Source organism: Oryx dammah, unplaced genomic scaffold, assembly GCF_014754425.2.
Source record: "Oryx dammah isolate SB20612 unplaced genomic scaffold, SCBI_Odam_1.1 HiC_scaffold_22, whole genome shotgun sequence".
Lineage (NCBI taxonomy): Eukaryota > Metazoa > Chordata > Mammalia > Artiodactyla > Bovidae > Oryx > Oryx dammah.
Window position 1 is genome coordinate 52,139,339 of NW_024070206.1, and position 17,479 is coordinate 52,156,817.

Below are 17,479 nucleotides of genomic sequence, written 5' to 3' on the forward strand. Positions count from 1 at the left end.
ACATACTATCATTAATTAGGACATATAATTAAAAATAAATATGATCTGCTGTAATATATAAAGTGCTCATACTTAAATCTATCAAAGGATTAACAAATGTTATATAAAAGGAGAGATATGCCATGCTTATGAATTGGGATTAATTAAAGAGGTCAATTCTCCCAAAACTGATGTAATGCATTTACAATAACATGTATTGTTCTTTGTTTGCTTGCTTTGAGGAACTATGCAAACTAGTTCTAAAATGCATATGGAAGAACAAAGGCTTAAGAAATAGAAAAAAGAAAATAAAAAGACTTGCCTTGCCAGATTTCAAGGCCAATAAAAAGACTGCAGTAATTAAGACAGTGCAGTATTGTCATCGGGTAATGAAATTTGCCAGTGGAGTACAGCAGAGAACTCAGAAATCAGCTCACACAAAATATAAGGACTTGATATGCAGTAGAAATGGCATTGAAGATTAGTGGAAAGGAGAGGGTACTGAATCTTTTCAGTCTAGGACAGCAGGTTATTCATACAGGGGGAAAAAAAAAAACACTCAGAATGGACTTAACAATTAATGTAAAGCAGATTAAATGGTGAAGGAAATGGCAACTCACTCCAGTATTCTTGCCTGGGAAATACCAGGAAATTTCATGAACAGAGTTGAGTAGTGGTCTACAGTCCATGGGGTCCCAAAGAGTTGGACATGACTGACCAACTAAGTACGCAGATTAAATATTTAATATAAAAGGCAAAATAAGCTGTCCATCTCCTGGTAGTCCTGTCCGTATGGAAACCCTTTTCCCTGGGTGTAGGGGTAAGGGGACCTCTGACTAGCTTCTAACCAAATCTGCCTGGGTGTCGCTTCTAAGATTATGATAGCACGTTAGCAGTTTCTCTATAGACTCTCTCATCCTGACTTCGTGAAGTTAACTGCCAATGGAGAAGCTCACATGGCAAGTGATTCAAGGTCTCCTGCCAATAAGCAGAGAACTGAGGCTTTTAGTCCAATAGCCCACAAAGAATTCAGTCGTGCCAACAATCACATGAGCTTGGAAGTGGGTGCTTCTCTGATGAGATCCAAGTCCCAGCAACGTCACTGCAGCCACATGTACGAGCAGATGACCAAGTTCATCCAGGCTTGGTTTCCTGACCCACAGAAACTGTGAGACATGAATGTGTGCTGTTCTAGGCCATTACATGTGTGGTAATATTGTTTGGCAGCAATTGATAATGATAGGAAAATAGAGGAGAACATTTTCAGTGCCAAGACACTAAGATTCTTTGATATGATCTTAAAAAGAATAAATAATAAAGAAAAATTATTTGTAAACGTATTTTGTCTACATTCAAATTAAGAACACCTGCATATCAAAATGTATCATAAAAGTCATAGTACAAAGATCATAAAAATATAAGCCAAGAAGTTATTCACAGCAAGTATAACCAAAAAAGGATTAGTATTATTAATATACAGTAAATGTCAATGAATCAATGAGAAAAAAATGAATGCCATGGAAAAATGGATAAAAGACAGGAGCATGATTTCTTTTCACAAAAGAAGAAACACAAATGGGAAAAATAAGGACGACTGTGTGTGTGTGTTGCACACATGTTCTATGTTATTAACAGAACTGAAAAAAAAAAAAAAAGCCATTGCCCTCTTTTATCCCACTAGACAGAAAAATATTTAAAACTATGAAAATGCCAAGTACAGGAGAAGCTTTGGAGCAACACAAGTTTTTCAACAATTGCTAGAGAGTCAACTAGTACAAACAATCTGTGTAAATAATTATTTGGTATCAAGAATACTTGAGGATGCGTTTTGAGCCCTCGATATATACACTAGGCTGGAGTGGGGCTGGGTGGGAAGGATTCTGGGTACAAAAAAAAAAAACAAAAACCACAATGACAAAATTCTTGCATTAACATATGTGTCTTATATAACATATGTAAAGTTTTATGTATAGTGTTTAAAATTACAAAAATTAAAAATATTCCCCAAATCCAACAAGATGAAAGATTCATAAAGTATGCTGTTTGGACAGTAGTCTATATTGGAACCCACCATGTTGGAAATAAGTGCTCTCCACCTGCAAAAACATCAACATGCATTAGTCAAAATTTTGAGTGAAGAAAAGCAAGCTGTGTAAGAATATATGCAGTATGTTAGGTTTACATAATGTATAAAAACATGCAAAAATGTACAATGTGTTGATAAATATAGAGACATATGTGGTGGAGCTATAAAGAAGAGCACAGGAATGGTAAACACAAAACTCAGGATAGTTGTTACATCTGGGGTCGTTGGAAAGGGTAGGAGGATACAGTAATGGAAGGTCAGAGGTATACACTCTGTACCGCATGGTAGGGTGTGAGTATAGGGGTTCTGACTCTAAGTCCCAGCTCTGGTCACAGAGACTTATCAATATCACAGAAGAGGGCTTCTGATAGGGTCAGCATGTCTTTTCAGCATCCACATATTAGCATAACCTATCCATCACACCTACAGTTGGAGAAGTAGGGGGCAGCAGACCTGACATGTGCAAGGCTCAGCAAAACTGTGTCTTCTGATTTGCATACAGTGAACCTCAGCCAGGGTTTGGACGGCAGTATCCAGGGAAAACCAGTCACAGAAGAAGAATTCCTGTCCTCAGTGGGATGAACCCTGTGATCGTAGGTGTGTGGCACCTGTTCCCTGGGCAGAGGTGTGTGTTGTCCTGGGCTCCTTGCTGGAAGGCTGAGGTTCCAACTGGAGGCTCTGGAACGGCTCCTGGGTTGTGATCTACAGCCACAGAAGAGAAAAAACACCCACACTTACAAAGCACCAGGCAGATGATAACGTATGGTAGAACTTAACCCTGAGCCAAAGAATGTGTGTTAAGGATGTGTGCATTAAGTGTTCTATAAAGAGATCGTTTTATATTCACAAAATCATCTGTTACATACAGTGTCAAGGTATATAATCATGATATGTGTAACTTGGATATGCTACCTCAGATTGTTGTTGTTTAGCTGCTGTTGTGTCTGACTCTTTTGCAACCCTGTGGGCTGTGACCAACCAGGCTCCTCAGTCCATGGGATTTTCCAGGCAAGAATGTTGGAGTGGGTTGCCATTTCCTTCTCCAAGGGATTGTCCTAACCCAGGGACTGAACCTGCATCTCCTGCATTAGCAGGCGGACTCTCTACCACTGAGCCACAAGGTTGGTCCTCACTTATTCCATCATAGCCAGTGGAGTAAATGTCATGTTCACACATAGTCTTCAACACTCCCAGCTTTTATGCATATTTCATAATAAATAAATGGAAATATTAAAATAGGAAAAATACATTGATTTTGATGCATAAGATCATAATAATGTATCTACTAAATGAAGGTATGAACATAAAATTATGATTAATATTATACAAATAGCTCTTGTAACATGATATAAAACTTCAAGTGATAGCATCATACTTAAATTCAATAGGCTTCTCTGATGGCTTAGCGGGTAAATAATTCTGCTGCAATGCAGGAGACACAAGAGACGCAGATTCAGTCTCTGGGTTGCGAAGATCCCATGGAGGAGGAAATGGCAACCTCCTCCAGTATTCTTGCCTGAAAAATCCCATGGACAGAGGAGCCAGGTGGGTTACAGTCCATGGGGTTCCAAAGAGTCAGATACACCTGGGTGACTAAACATAAACTTAAAAGAGTCTCTATCTTAATAAAATTCAGAAGGAAATACAATATTCTTTGGAATAACTCAAACCATGACTCTAGAAATAAAGCACTGAAGTAGGTGAAAATTTGAATGATTTTTTTCTTAAAATGTGAGCATGAAAAATGCTCCAAATTATTTCCAAATTAGTATATTAATTGCATAATTGTGATTTTACATGTTTTTACAACTCAGTTGATATATGAAATAGTAAAACAGGTGTCTCTCTGGTCTATATGCCAACTATGTAGGCTCAAATTCTCTGGGGACATTTTAATATTTTCTTCTTGGGAGAATGGTATATTCTGTTACATATGTGTTTGATAGAAAATGAATTGGAGGTGATTGCAAAGAGGAAACAAGTATCATTCTATGAATTTTCACATGTGGCTTTATTTAATCCTTGCATCAACTCTGGGGGAGTTTTACAGATGGGGAAATGATGATTTCAAATTAAGAAAACTGCCCAACACCTCACAGCTGGTCATTATTTATTGACCTAGGAATTTGTATTCAAATTTTATCAAATTTCAAAGTTCATATAATATACAAAGTGTTGTTATATAACATTCTTAATAGAAATCCCCCTCTTCAAATTAACCAAGGAAATGGGAGAAAGGCATAAACATAGCTTGTGAAAAACCCATGAGTACAATATGTTGATTATATACAGAAAACCTTACACCTCATATGATAATGGAATCCTGCTAGATTTTCATGTGGGTGCACAAGAAAGTCCTGGAGAAGGAAATGGCAACCCACTCCAGTATTGCCTGGAGAATCCCATGGACAGAGGAGCCTGACAGGTAACGGTCCGTGGGGTTGCAAAAAGTCAGACACAACTGAGTGACTGACTGAGCATAAAAGCAAGTACCTTGTAGTAATGGGGTTTTTGTTCAATAACAATAAACTCAAAATTTATAGTTAATTTTGAGTAAAAGATAAAGTTTAACTGAAAGCATGTACATTTCAGTTTATTTTGGTCAATCTAAAGAAAAATAACACGAGTTCCTTGGTGCACATAAGCCCACTGTGAGTGTGATGTGCTCGAGTTAACACTGAATGCCAGGACACCCAGGTTAATGCCCATAGTAAAAATGAAGAGCAGAACCCACCTGTTTCACTGCGTAGGGTTAACTTTTATTAACTGCACTCTTTATATGCAGTTGTCTTTTCATGGGTGTTTTATGGAAGCAATTTCATCACTTCTTGGCTGTATTGTGTTCTTGTAAATCTCCCTTCAAAGTTTTGTGGAATACCGCATTAAGGCATCAAGTTAAAATCAACCAACATAGTTTTAAACGCCTTATTTTAAAATCCCAGAAACTTTAAACAAATATATAAAACAAAATTAATCTTTTGGGACAAGGCAAAGGAATAAATGAATACTTAGAACAATAAATAAACACTAATAAAGTTGGACAGTTATCTTTCATTGTAGTAGAACAAAGTTTGGCAGCATTATTCCCATTATGCAATGAATAAGGTAAGAAGTGCCTTATGCATTGTCCATAGAGGGATGTCAGATTTTAATGCAGGGATTAGAGATTTCTGTGTTGTTCATTTACTCATGAAGTGAGAAAAGTGGTGGTGATGGGAGCTGAATTAACTTCCAAAAGAATGAAGAGCAACATGGATGTCCCATGTGTATGAATGTCTGCTTCCTTAAATCACTGGGATCATGGTAAAAATCCTCGCTTATACACAGCGAGGGAGACAGTTTATAGGAAAACACCACACTATCTAGGAAGCTGTAAAACCTGACACTTAGATGAAATCAACACCAGTGTTAATACTTTTGAAAGGAAAAATTCATTTCATCTCAAGAGTCTCAGCAATACAGAAACAGTTTAAAGAAATAAGATAGAGCAACTGCAATGTACTACAGAAAAGATTTGCTCAGATTACAATCTATCCTTTTTTCTGAAGTTTTAGCTATAATCAGATTTCAAAGAGATTCTTAAATAGTGCATACAATAATGAACTTAATTGTTAGAGGCACAATTCTCCTTATGCACCTTACTTTGTGTTCAGATTTAGATTCAGAGTTCCTTCCTTCCATTTTTCATTTCTTCCTTCCCTCCTTCCCTTCGTTCTACGATTTCCATAGTAGGGATAAGAACAGTTTTTTGGTTTCCCCTTCCCCCCAGATGAATTACTTTAAAATATATTTGGTTGACTGTCAGCTCCATAGGTTTTGTTCACTGCTGCCTTCTCAGGATTCGTCAGCTCCACCTGGTAATGTGAATCTGGAGGCATTGAGAGGGCAGGGGAAGGAAAAGGAGATGCTACTGGCCAGCTGGAGCCCGGATGAGATACCCTGAGTTATCCTTTACTGCTGTTACCAGCAGCAATCTGCGTGTACCCCAGTCCGATCACACTCACACAGCCTTCTCTTCAGTGCATCCCTTGCTGTTCAGTTATGGACCACATTTCTTCGTGAGAAATGTGTTGGGGCAATTAAGTCGGGAGAATTGGGAGAGAGTGAGTGTCAGCAGTTTTGTTCCACTTGTGCCTCTCACTACTTACTGATAGGATGTCCTGTGACGATAGAGTCAAATCTAACTAGGAAAAGCATGGATGGTGATCTCGCTCCAAATGTACAGAAGCTCCATAAACTACTCCCTTTTCTCATAACCACCATTTCTAAGGAAGAGCAGCTGACACTTTGCGGTGCCTTTCCTAGGGCGGTAATCGCTACCGGGATGCCCTTCCTCTCCTTCTCCTCTTGATGAATTCCTACTGACTTTGAAGTCTCTGGAGAGAACACCAATTCTTCACAGGGCAGGCACAGAGTCAACTCATTTTTGTCTTCTTCCCTCATGCAAATCAATACCTTGGAGGTAGATACCCCAAAACTACTGTGAATTGCTAACTGAATTGTAAACCTGCTCCAAATGCCTTCACAAAAACAGATTCCCTGCAAAGATAATACAGGCTTCAGATTTATCTGTAAAATCAACACCAGTGAGTTGTTGTGAAGATTGTAATGATGAACATGAAAACCTTAAGGTTCTGTGCAGCACATACTAAGAGACTAATTTATGATGGATCCTTCTCTCTTTAAAAACAAGTCTCCACTATGCCAACCCTCTGCACCACCTACCTATTGGAATGACTCAAGGGACTTGCACCAACCTTCCTTTCATAGATCTCCTGCTCAAATGGAGATTCCACCAATAATAGAAGGGGCAATTGTGGAGCCCAGGTATACAGTACCAGGATGTTCTTGCTACTTAGTAAGTTAGGACAAAGTACAGAGAAGAGCGAAATGGACTGAAGGCAGGACTTAAAATTAATTTACAAGAGTGGAATCATGGCTTGTCCATCACTGAAGTGTGCAAGTTTAGTAGCTGAAATCATGGGACTGCATTTCCCAACTCTGCCTTCTAAGTTCCAGACAAAATCCTAGCACAGGTACCCAAAGACCTAAAGAAGAGGGCTATTACAAATTATCCCAACCATAGCCGAGTTGCTTTTAGCTTTTTATTAACAGAGGAGTCATGTTATACATATAGTTCGAATAAACTGGGCTATGGTCTCTAGTATAGGTTTTCTTTGCTGCGTAACTAGATAGATGTGAAAGAAAAATGAAAATGAAGAACAAAAACATGACACCCAGCTAAGGTTTGGAAGCCTTCTCCAAACCTATCTTTGGAAATGGAACTAAACATGTTACTTGGACTAAACACAACATAAGCTCATATAAATTACAGCTCAAGCATTTACAAGTTAGCTAGAGAATGTGAGAATCTGTTTTAAGTTCCTTCCATTCTTTGTGCAAAAAATAAAAAAGTAAAAAACAAAAACTCAGTCTAGTTCTTAAAATGTTATTTGAATTTTTCTGCCAACATGAAGGGAAATAATGATACTAGTCAAGTATGGAAAACATTGCCTTAGCAGCTATTTTTAGACATACTTTGGTCTATATTTAAACAAGCAGTAGATAGCCCACATATGTATGTTAAATTCCTAGATGTGTCTTAGAATATTAGGCTCCCTTACCTCTGTAAGTGGTGTTGTAACATACTATCTTCTACTTACACTTTTCACTAAATTAGTGACATTTTTCTAATTATGATCAGAGTTATGTCAGATTTTAAAACCATTGTCCATGTTTACTTATAGATAACTGATTGAGATAGACTTTATATAGTAGCTCAGATGGTAAAGCATCTGCCTGCAATGCAGGAGACCTGGGTTTGATCCCTGGGTAGGGAAGATACCCAGGAGAAGGAAATGCAACCCACTTCAGTATCCTTGCCTGGAAAATTTCAACAGAGGAGCCTCGTAAGCTTTAGTTCACAGGGTCACAGTCACACATGACTGATTAATACACACAGCATCCATGATGATCCTAAACCAAATCACCAAAAACTCTGCTGATAAATGATGCCAATCAAAAGTCAATGGCAGACAGAAGGGGTGGTGCTTCTACAAAAAGAAAAAAAAAGAAACATAACTAGTGTGTGGAGAGAGTCTCTTCAAATATGAATGTATTTATGACAGATCCTATACCATGCCTGGGAATTAGACATAAATAATTACCCCATTCCTGGCAGGCATTTATAGTACTAATTATTCTGTTTGTCAAAAAGCCAATTAATCAAACATCTAATACTCAGGTTCTAGGCTCAGTATGTAGGTATTAAAGTGTACCTACCTAAAATTCATGCCTTTCTGGGTTTCTATAGAGTAAATGTAATCATAGACTTCTCTTCTTTCTACTGAGCAGGTTCTCCCATTTCCTTCCTTTATGGAATTGTCATTAAAGTAAATTTAGCTATGGATATGGCCTCTCTCATCCGAAGTGAGTAATTTGCATCGTTTCTAACTTTTGAAAACTAGATCAACATTACCACCACACTTGTTACTTTTTATGTCAGCAAAACTAATCCATTATTTCAGAATTTCAATATGTAAACAGTATTATTTTAATAAATGCTTTTATTCCAATTGGGCCCAAGCTTGGGGAAATTAATGAAGGATTGTTTTTATGGAAAGAACTTTTTGTGTTTCCTTTGAAAATGTCACAAAGTCATCAGGGTTGCTTTAATTATTTTTGTGATGATCAGAATAAAAATGTAGTAAAAGTAAGTTCACATTTTTCCTAGGATAACACTGGAAGTGCATGACCTAGGTGTTCTGAGATCATAATTGGGATGTTAAGGCATAAGTGGGTCCCAAGCATGAACAAGTTCTTGCATATGCAATGGCTGGGCCAGCCTTCACCTATGTGTAACATTCCTCAGAAACAGAACCTGTGAACATAAATCTTCTCCTCCAGCAAACTTTCCCTTGGGTCAGAAGTAGACAGGGAAATTCACCCTGACCTTGCTACGTGGTGAAAGATACCCAGTGAAGATCACCTTAAGTGCGTCCCTTTCCTTATCTATTAATAACATATTCTCATCTTGTTTCCATTCATTCACAGAACTGCTCTTTTTCATTTTCCACATCTATCCACCAACCCCTGCACATACTCAACCTGGCTCTCTTCTGCCTGTGAATATGTTTCTGTGCAAAGTTAAAGGAAAGGCAGTGGTCCAGAATCTGTGTTCTCTGCTGCTTTCTGCACACATTGGTAATTCTTACCTTGATCGAACCTCATGTTATTTTCAACCCAAAGCCTTTTTATTTGATATAAGATCACATATCCTGGAAATTGAAAGCAGACACTGAGACTCTGACCAGTAATGGAAATGGTGTTATCATCCATGTAGAAATGTTACATGCATCACGATAACCCTGAGATAGGAAGAATAATCTTCCTTGAGAATAATAGTGCGGATTTGAGTCTTTGGTTACCCTCTCAACCTGTATTAATACAACAGGACTTTCATTCATTTTGACATTGTAGAGAGAGGGCAGGGAGAGCTACACCAGGAAGTAGAGGTGGGGGAGTAGGAGAGAGCTGTTTTCCTACTGTAATGGAAGAAAAATGACAGCCTGGTTAGCTTCAGCTGGAATGTAACATACCCACAGTTTGATCACCCTGGAGGCACATTTTGACATAACAACAAACTACTGAGAAAGAGCCACTTTTATCTAGGTCAGAATGACAGAATTCAAAGTGTTAGAGCCTAGAGGGTAAGGGGGGTGGTGTGAAACTACAGTTTAAAACATCAGGAAGAAGACTACAGTCGAGACAGAGATTTGCATCAAGTCCCCACACTGCCTCATGGTTTTCATCCAGTTCATTGTAATTGCTCCATTGGTTTCTAATGGCATCGCATTTTGATTTCAGCATCTACCAAAATAAAATGAACCATGTGTTATGACGACGACATTTATAATAAGATGCAGATGGTAAAGGAAACAGATGCCTCTGACATCATCTGCCATTAGCCTTCAACTTCTGCAGACACCGGCAGTCTGGAGACTCATTCAAAGGGATGCAGGATAAGTCAGGCAGTTTTCCAATTCTGTTTGCACTCTAAAAAAACACTGGCAGCAGCAGCACTGCTTTGACTCATACAATGATAATTCCACAAGGATAAATCTGATTTTAAGGTGGTCTCAGGCTTTGGCACAAAATTAATCATTAGGACGGGGGCGGGGGTGAGGGGCGCCAGTGGAATCACCACGAATATCAGAGTTTAGCCATTAGTAACTACTGACTGTTTTGCGTGACAGTGGCAGAAAGGACAGGGTGGGAGTGGTAATGGTAAACAGCTGCAGTTTCAAGGAAGCAAGAATGAGTGGGTTTTAAAGAGACAAGAGGGCCTAAAATACCTTACCAGCCCTTGCCTTGGCATCCACTGTTCCAAGACTGATTCCTTATGACTTCTAAGTAAAAAACTTTAAGGAGGATTTTCAGGTCACTGTTTCTGACCAGAAAAAAAAACCACCCATTCAGTATTTCCATCTGTATTTTCCAGAAGGGATCCGATAATTCCGATAGGAGCTTTCACCATTTCCCCAGTGATATCTGTGAACAGTCTACACAGTAAAAGGATTTGTGTGTATGTGTGGCGTGCAAGATAAATGTATTGGGACACCTTCTAAAAAACTAAGAAACTTTTGTATTTCATCTTGAAAGCAAGAGGCGCTTGGGTAAAACATCAACTGCCAGGCTTTCAGCAGTGCATGAGGTTCTGGGCTAGATCAGCTGAGTTACAGATGAAGCAGAAAGTTAGACAAAAACCTTTATAATCCTTCTATCTCCCCTGACCATGGTAATATAACTTCATCTACACCTCTGTGGCAGAAACATCTTAGCAGAAAAAAATTCAGAAACAAAGGCAAGGAAAGTGGTGACATAAAAATAAATCCTGCTAGGCCAAATATGGTGCTTATTTTTAAAATAATCTCTCTCTGCATGTAACGAATTGATCACAAACACACACACAAACACACACAGTACAAGAATAAACAAACTTCTAATTCATATCCACAAATTGGGTTGGAAGGTATTAGTGCAAATCTCTGCTGACCTGCAGCATTCAGTCCATAAACTTTGGGTATCCTAGACGATCCATCAGCGTCCAGCAGATGTTCTCAATCAGTTTAATGTCATCCTTCGGCAAGTTTCGTTTCCAAACGTTAGTATTAGCAGGTGATATCTCCCCTTCGTAGGGAAGATAGAAAAGGTTCGTGGAGGTGGCAAACAATATTTGGTTTAAAGTAGCAGGAGATAAAGGAATTCCAAGGAAGGCAAAAATCCTTTCCGTGGTATTCTGAGGGAAATGCACAAGATCTTCAAACTTGATCAATTGGCAGCTGGTGGGCAGCAGGTCTGCATTTATCCTCAGGGCAGCGGCCGTGTTTGCCAGCCACGCATGGGCCAGCAGCGAGACTGGGTGAGGTCTGGATGCCAACAGTTCCTTCCGCAGCAATTCATACTCCACAGCATAGCCTGAGTTCAAGGTACAACGGCCTGCACCTCCCTCCGTTTTAAACAGCTTAGCTAAGTGCTCTTGTACATTCTTCAAAGAGTAAAGGCTAGGTTTACTACTGTACAGTATGGAATAAACCCACGCCCGAGGGTCCCTCACCACGTACAAGGCCTTCATGGAGGCTCCCAACACCTCGTGAAAGAAATGCAGCTTTAAGGTCCAGCTTCCGCTGCCCAGGCTGAGCACTGGCCGTGCGCTGGGGTAGTGGACCAGGTGTCTTCGCAGAGCCCGGACGTATTCAGCGTCTCTGTCAAAGGCGCCTTTCATTCTGCTTCTTTGTTCTGCCAGAGACTCTCTCCTTTTCAACTTCCTTTTCTTGTCTTTATTCATGGTAAAATATGGGGCCAGTTTCCCCCTACCGGGTTCATGCAGATGGATGTTCTGCAAATGGAGTTTTGTGTCTCGGACCAAGGACTGCAACCAGCCTCGGAGTAAACGGAAATGCACGCTGTGGACGTCGGACGCCGTCCATTCACAGGCGTCCACGAAGGAGTCGATTTCCAATTCCGTTTCCGGGATATCAATGTAGGTTGTGGGGACCCGGATGTAGAGGAAGTCACTACTGTTGAAGAAGAGTTGTTTGAGAATCTCGGCTCCGGAACCAGGAAGTGAGGTAATGACGACGTCTGGCGGGTCTGTGCGCTGGCCACCCGGGGCCGGCGCCTGCCCGCTCGCCTCGGTCTCCGGCCTCGCCCACTTGGCACAGATGGGCTGCGTGCAAGCGCTCCACACGTCCAGCAGCTCAATGGACCACAAGGCAATAACAAGGATGAGGATCCACCGCATAAGCTTTCTAAAAGAAAGGTAAAACCGCCACTGAAAAGTTAAGATCACCAGGCCGATGCACAAAATCAACCCAACTGCTACATTAAATTTAAATCCAAAAGGGAAAATAACTCTATCTCGTCTCATGGGCTTTACTATTGCCTCAGTGCCCAAACCGAAGCGGGTTACTTGGGCCTGATCAGCCACAGTGGCAAAGCCGCCAAATCCCAGGTAGTCAAACCTTGTCTTCAAGTTCTGGTAGTCAGTCACGATCGAAACAACATGGTCGGTGTTATTGACATTGAGAGAAAGCTGAAGTCCAGAATTGGAATTATCAATAAATTTGCAGCTGGTAACATTGACATATGGCCCATAGAAGACATATGCAATTCTTGTAATTGCGGATTCCATCTGAAATGTAACATTGACAAACTGAGTCCACCGTTTCTTAAATTCAGCGGCTTGCTCTGCTTCCTGTATACTAGCAAGGGGGCTACTGCCACGATGATCAAACCAAAACATCTTGTAGTGAGCATCCCACACGTCCATCAAGGCGCCGTTATACTTGTTTGTGAACCTATATGGGATGTACTTAAAATCAATATCCAGATTATGGAAGAAGGCACTGACAGATTTTATTGGGGAATCTTCTTGCTTCTCGACATGATCAACAACTAGCAGAGTCTGAGAGTTTAAGAGAAGCAAAGCCCGATACACGCTTTTCAGCTTCATTGCTGAAGAGTAAGCTGACACGGCTTCCCCACTCACAAATATCATGTCCCGGTGCTGAGAGGCAGTAATGATTTCCCCGGCTGCGTCACCAACCTCCTCGCCAGTCCACTTGAGCCACTGTGCACATTCTCCCAGCTGACCTTCCCAGGGCTTATTACACTGGCTCGTGGGGGACGGTGCGAACACCAGTACGTTGTTCAGGTGGCTCAACTTAGGTCCATAGAGAGCTTCGGAAACAAACACCTGCCCGTTGGGGGCAAAGGTAAATGAGTTCTGATCCGGATGTTCATGTCCAGGGTTGAAGCTCCTCCACCCATCAATCCAGGAATATGGCTGGAAGTGAACTATGTCATACACAGCACGCCCTCCTAGCTTCCCAGACTTAAAAGATACAAAGGTATTGGTCTGTGTATTTGGCAGCCCGGCCCCATAAGTGACCACACCCCAGTTAGGGAACAGATGCATTTTTGCAGTGCCATATTCTGCAGGAGGCTGTGGGGTGAGCTGGGGGTCATACCAGATGTATTCAGTGTGAAGGGTACTCCACCTCTGGGCGGTGGAGGGGACCATGGGTCCATCTTTAGGTCGGTGCCTTCTGATTTGCTGAGCTAACCAATTTCCAGCTCCATTCTTTAAGACAAACTTATCCAAAAAAACTAACTGGCTCTCAGGACCATAAAACCAGTTATAATTGGAATCTGCTATCCCCACGGTCCTTTGGAAGCCTGGCAAAAGGGTGGCATAATAAAACCAAAAGTGCGTTTTTAACCAGTTGTTATCCAAGTTGTTGATATTAAAGTGGCGCTGGGCGAGAAAAACATACTGTGTGACTGATTTAGCTGTGTAGCTTCCATAGGCCACACCTTCATCCAAAGAGCCATCGACAATGTGATTCAACAGAAACATCGTCTTTTCCATCACATCTACTACAACCTGTTTCCATAGATTTACCTTAGTCCCTTTATCTACCCCAGTCACCAAAGCCCCAGTCAGCAGTGCTATCATGTTAGTAGCTTGGTGGTTGTGAAGAAGTTGTTTGCCCCAAGACCGGACCTTAGAATACTCATACATTTCCTCAGTAATAACCCATATTTTTTCTAGGTATTTTTGTCTCCGACGACCATCTAATAAGTTATATAAAAAGTCAAAGGCAGTGGCAAAACCTGTTAGGGAATGGCCAACTGGAACCTCATCCCCTGGTGCATTCTCCACCAGCCAGTCTTTGTAGCCCACCATCCTGTCCATGTATTCCAAGGCAAATTCAAAGGCAACTTTGTCTTCCGGGCACAGCAAACAGTACAGGGCTAAAGGAGGCAGATTGTTACCATAGATTTCATTCCACTTGGCAGCAAAATCAGCATGCTTGGGTGGAGGTAGGTAGTATGTTGGGTTTGACAGCATAGCAGTCACCGCACTTCTGATCGCTCTAAAAAGGTGCAAATGGGTTGTGCGAGACTTCTGTCTCATTGCTTGGATCTCTCCAGCATCAAAATACAAACGTGGATGAAGCATACTCTTCTTCAGTCTTTGATTGGGTCTGACATCTTGCACTCTCTGTGTCTTAAATGGATCTATGTCATCTGTGAAAACTGCCCAGTCAGAGTAATTGCTCACAGATTCCTCCAAAGTAGAGAAAGCAAACATCACTAATACTAAAAATAAGCAATGTCCTGTAAACATTAACGCCATGATCCATCGGGGAGCTCCTTTCCTCAGGCATACATGTCAAATGCAGCGCTCAATGTGCTTCCTATCTGCTGAGTATAAAACATACATTTAAGGCCTTGATAAAACAAAGACTGTAAATTGTATGTGCTGTGAAATCCTGCTGACATTCAGCTCATTCAAAGTACAGTTGCCAAAAAGAGAAAACTTACACTGTGAATCTGCCTCCCTGATGCAGTGTTGCTTCCAATAAAACTTCAAGGAATGTTAAAGCCTCTGATTTTCCCATGTCACACAGCAAACAGGAGTGGAGACAGTCAAGAATACTATGAATTCAAAAGTTACTTCTGTGACAGAAATCTACCTAACATGGAGAGTCAAAAACCCCACATTGTAAATTAAAAAAAAAAAAAAAAGCACTCCAGAATCCAAACTAAGAAGTCATTCTTGGCACAGGATACCATCATTGGTGATAAGATCATCATACAGGTCTGATGCCTTTGTCTGTGTGCTCTCAAAGAAGTTGAAGTACTGAAATCCTTGGAGCAGACTGGGTTGTTACTCCACTCAGCTTTTTACACTTCTGGCTGTGAGAATTTTTTTTTCTTCCTCCATTTTTGGGAGAAAAACATCCTCAGCAAGTGTTCAAAGTCCTACTTGGTTTTAAAACAATCCGGACTCCTGCCCTCATTTCCAATCTGTCTTGTTCAGGCTTACTTACTCATCAGCCTATTATGACCCATCTGAGAAAGCATATTCTCATCTTCTTTTATCAGCTTCCAACTATGAAAATCTAATCTTTGCAACCACCTAGGTACTTCTTTTCCAATCATGAAGTAACCACCAACTGGGAAAGAAAACTCCCCTTTCACCAACAGTGACGTCTCTTTTCCGTTCCTTTTTCATGACACTGGAAAAACAAAACAGAAATTTTGTTCTGGGGGACAAAACAAAACAAATATTCTCTGAGGCTACAGGTATGCTGGGACATAATTGGAAGATTTAAACGTTCTACCATCTCCTGATAGAAATTTTGGAATGACATTAAGATCAGTTTTTTAACACAATTGAAGTTACACTAAATGATTTCTTTTCTCATACTTGTCAAAGCACATATTAGGATAACAATGGTGGTAGAAAACAAGCGGCTACAAGACGTAACTTTCCCAAGAGTATTTATTTTAACGGTGGCTTGCTTTCGTAATTTAAAATGGTTTTACTCAAATACAGTCAAGAGAAGATTGAGTACCGCTGTCATTCTTGTTTTGATCACGGAAGACTCAGGGACAAAAACCCGAAGTTGAAAGGACCATTCTATGATTCTCGATGAGTGTTTAGCTTTCAAGGGCTCAAGGTGTCTTTGCCAGAGAACTATAATACTAAGCGCAGTCACTTTTGTCTAAGGAGAAATCATGACAATATGTGGGAGCGAAGAACGCCGGTTCTGCTCCAGTCTCCCTCCCGAAAAGCCTGGTTTTCCATCCTTACAAGAAGCCACCAGAGGGAGCTCAGACCCAAACCCGGACTCAAGGAGCAGCTTCGCGGCTGCCCGTCTGGGTTCCGAAGAACCTCACCAAGTTTCAGTCCTGGACAAGTCTCCTCTCTGTGGGAAACATGAACGCTAGGAGTTTCCTGCTCCCCTCCGCCTGTTGCATTTTGTGATTCGCTTCCTACGAACATGCCAGCTCCATCCTCCGCTCCCCATCCCGGAGCCCTGGCAGTGGTCTGAGCACAAGAGACCCCTCAATAGCCAAGTCCGCTTACCTCGGCAGATCTGGACGGGGTGTCTCCGGGTGGTGGTGGGCCCGATTAGAAGCAGGCGGAGAGTTGGAAAACACTGCTCTGCGTGGGACTCGGGCGGCCCGGCCCCCGCAGGGCTCCCGAAGCCCCCGGGTCCGGCGCCCCCGGCGCTCCAACAGGCTGAGGCCCCGCGCCCGTGCCCCGCCCGGCGCCGCGCGGACACGCCCGCCCTAGGGGAGCGCCGGACGCCCCCGGGCAGCCCGGGGCCGCGGAAGGCAGATCCGCGCGCGCCGGGCGCTCTCGGGGACGCCGTGTCCGGCGGGGCGCTGGCGTGCCCAGAACGCGGGGCTGCCGCGGCCGCCGGTGCTCAGTGCCAGCTCCGGCCGCGCGGCCCGGGGAGGGCGAGAGACGGCGACGCGGGCCGGGGGCGGGGCGGGAACGGCCGGGGGCGGGGCCTGGGCGGGGCCTCGAATCCTGGGAGGGCGAAGCGGGTGGTGGGCGGGGCGGAGCCTCGGGCGGGGAAGCGTGAGCACAGGCTACGCGGGAGATGGATCGGGGGCGGGGCTGGAAGGAGATAAGGGCGGGGCCGAGGGCGGGGCCGGCCGCCCCCGGCATCTGAACCCTAGGGCCCTCCGAGTGCGCGTGTTCCCGGCTGCCGCGGCGGCGCGCTCTCCCGGAGCAGCAGAGCCGGAGGAAGAGGGAGAGGGAGGGATTTGGGAGTACGAGGGTCCGAGGACCTCTCCCTGCCGGTCGAGTCCCGCTGCTGTTACCCCTTTGGTTGTGGGGAGAGGGACGACCTCACAGGGCTAGGAGTGAGAGAAAGATAGAGGAGGTTCTAGGCTGGATTACAAATGCTGGGGGACGTGGGGATGGGCGGGGTGACGCCGTGGGATGTCTGGGATCAGCCTTCAGGAAGAGCAAGGGCTGAGGAGAGGAATGTGCGGCAACCAGGCTGGGGTTGCTGTCATTTAGAAATGCAAAATCAATATACCGTA

General features: G+C 42.6%; 1 protein-coding gene across 1 annotated transcript; it reads right to left on the minus strand.

Annotated features, from left to right (window-relative positions):
• Positions 1-4,057: 4,057 nt before the first annotated feature.
• DSEL (dermatan sulfate epimerase like) lies at positions 4,058-16,861 on the minus strand. The gene is made up of 2 exons (XM_040264337.1): positions 16,509-16,861; positions 4,058-15,654 (listed from the first exon to the last, which is right to left on the minus strand). The coding sequence occupies exon 2, from the start codon at positions 14,766-14,768 to the stop codon at positions 11,130-11,132; it is 3,639 nt and encodes a 1,212-aa protein (XP_040120271.1). The 5' UTR covers positions 14,769-15,654; positions 16,509-16,861; the 3' UTR covers positions 4,058-11,129.
• Positions 16,862-17,479: the final 618 nt, after the last annotated feature.

Coding starts and splice junctions, on each gene's coding strand:
- DSEL (XM_040264337.1), bottom strand. CDS start 14,768: ATGGCGTTAATGTTTACAGGACATTGCTTATTTTTAGTATTAGTGATG.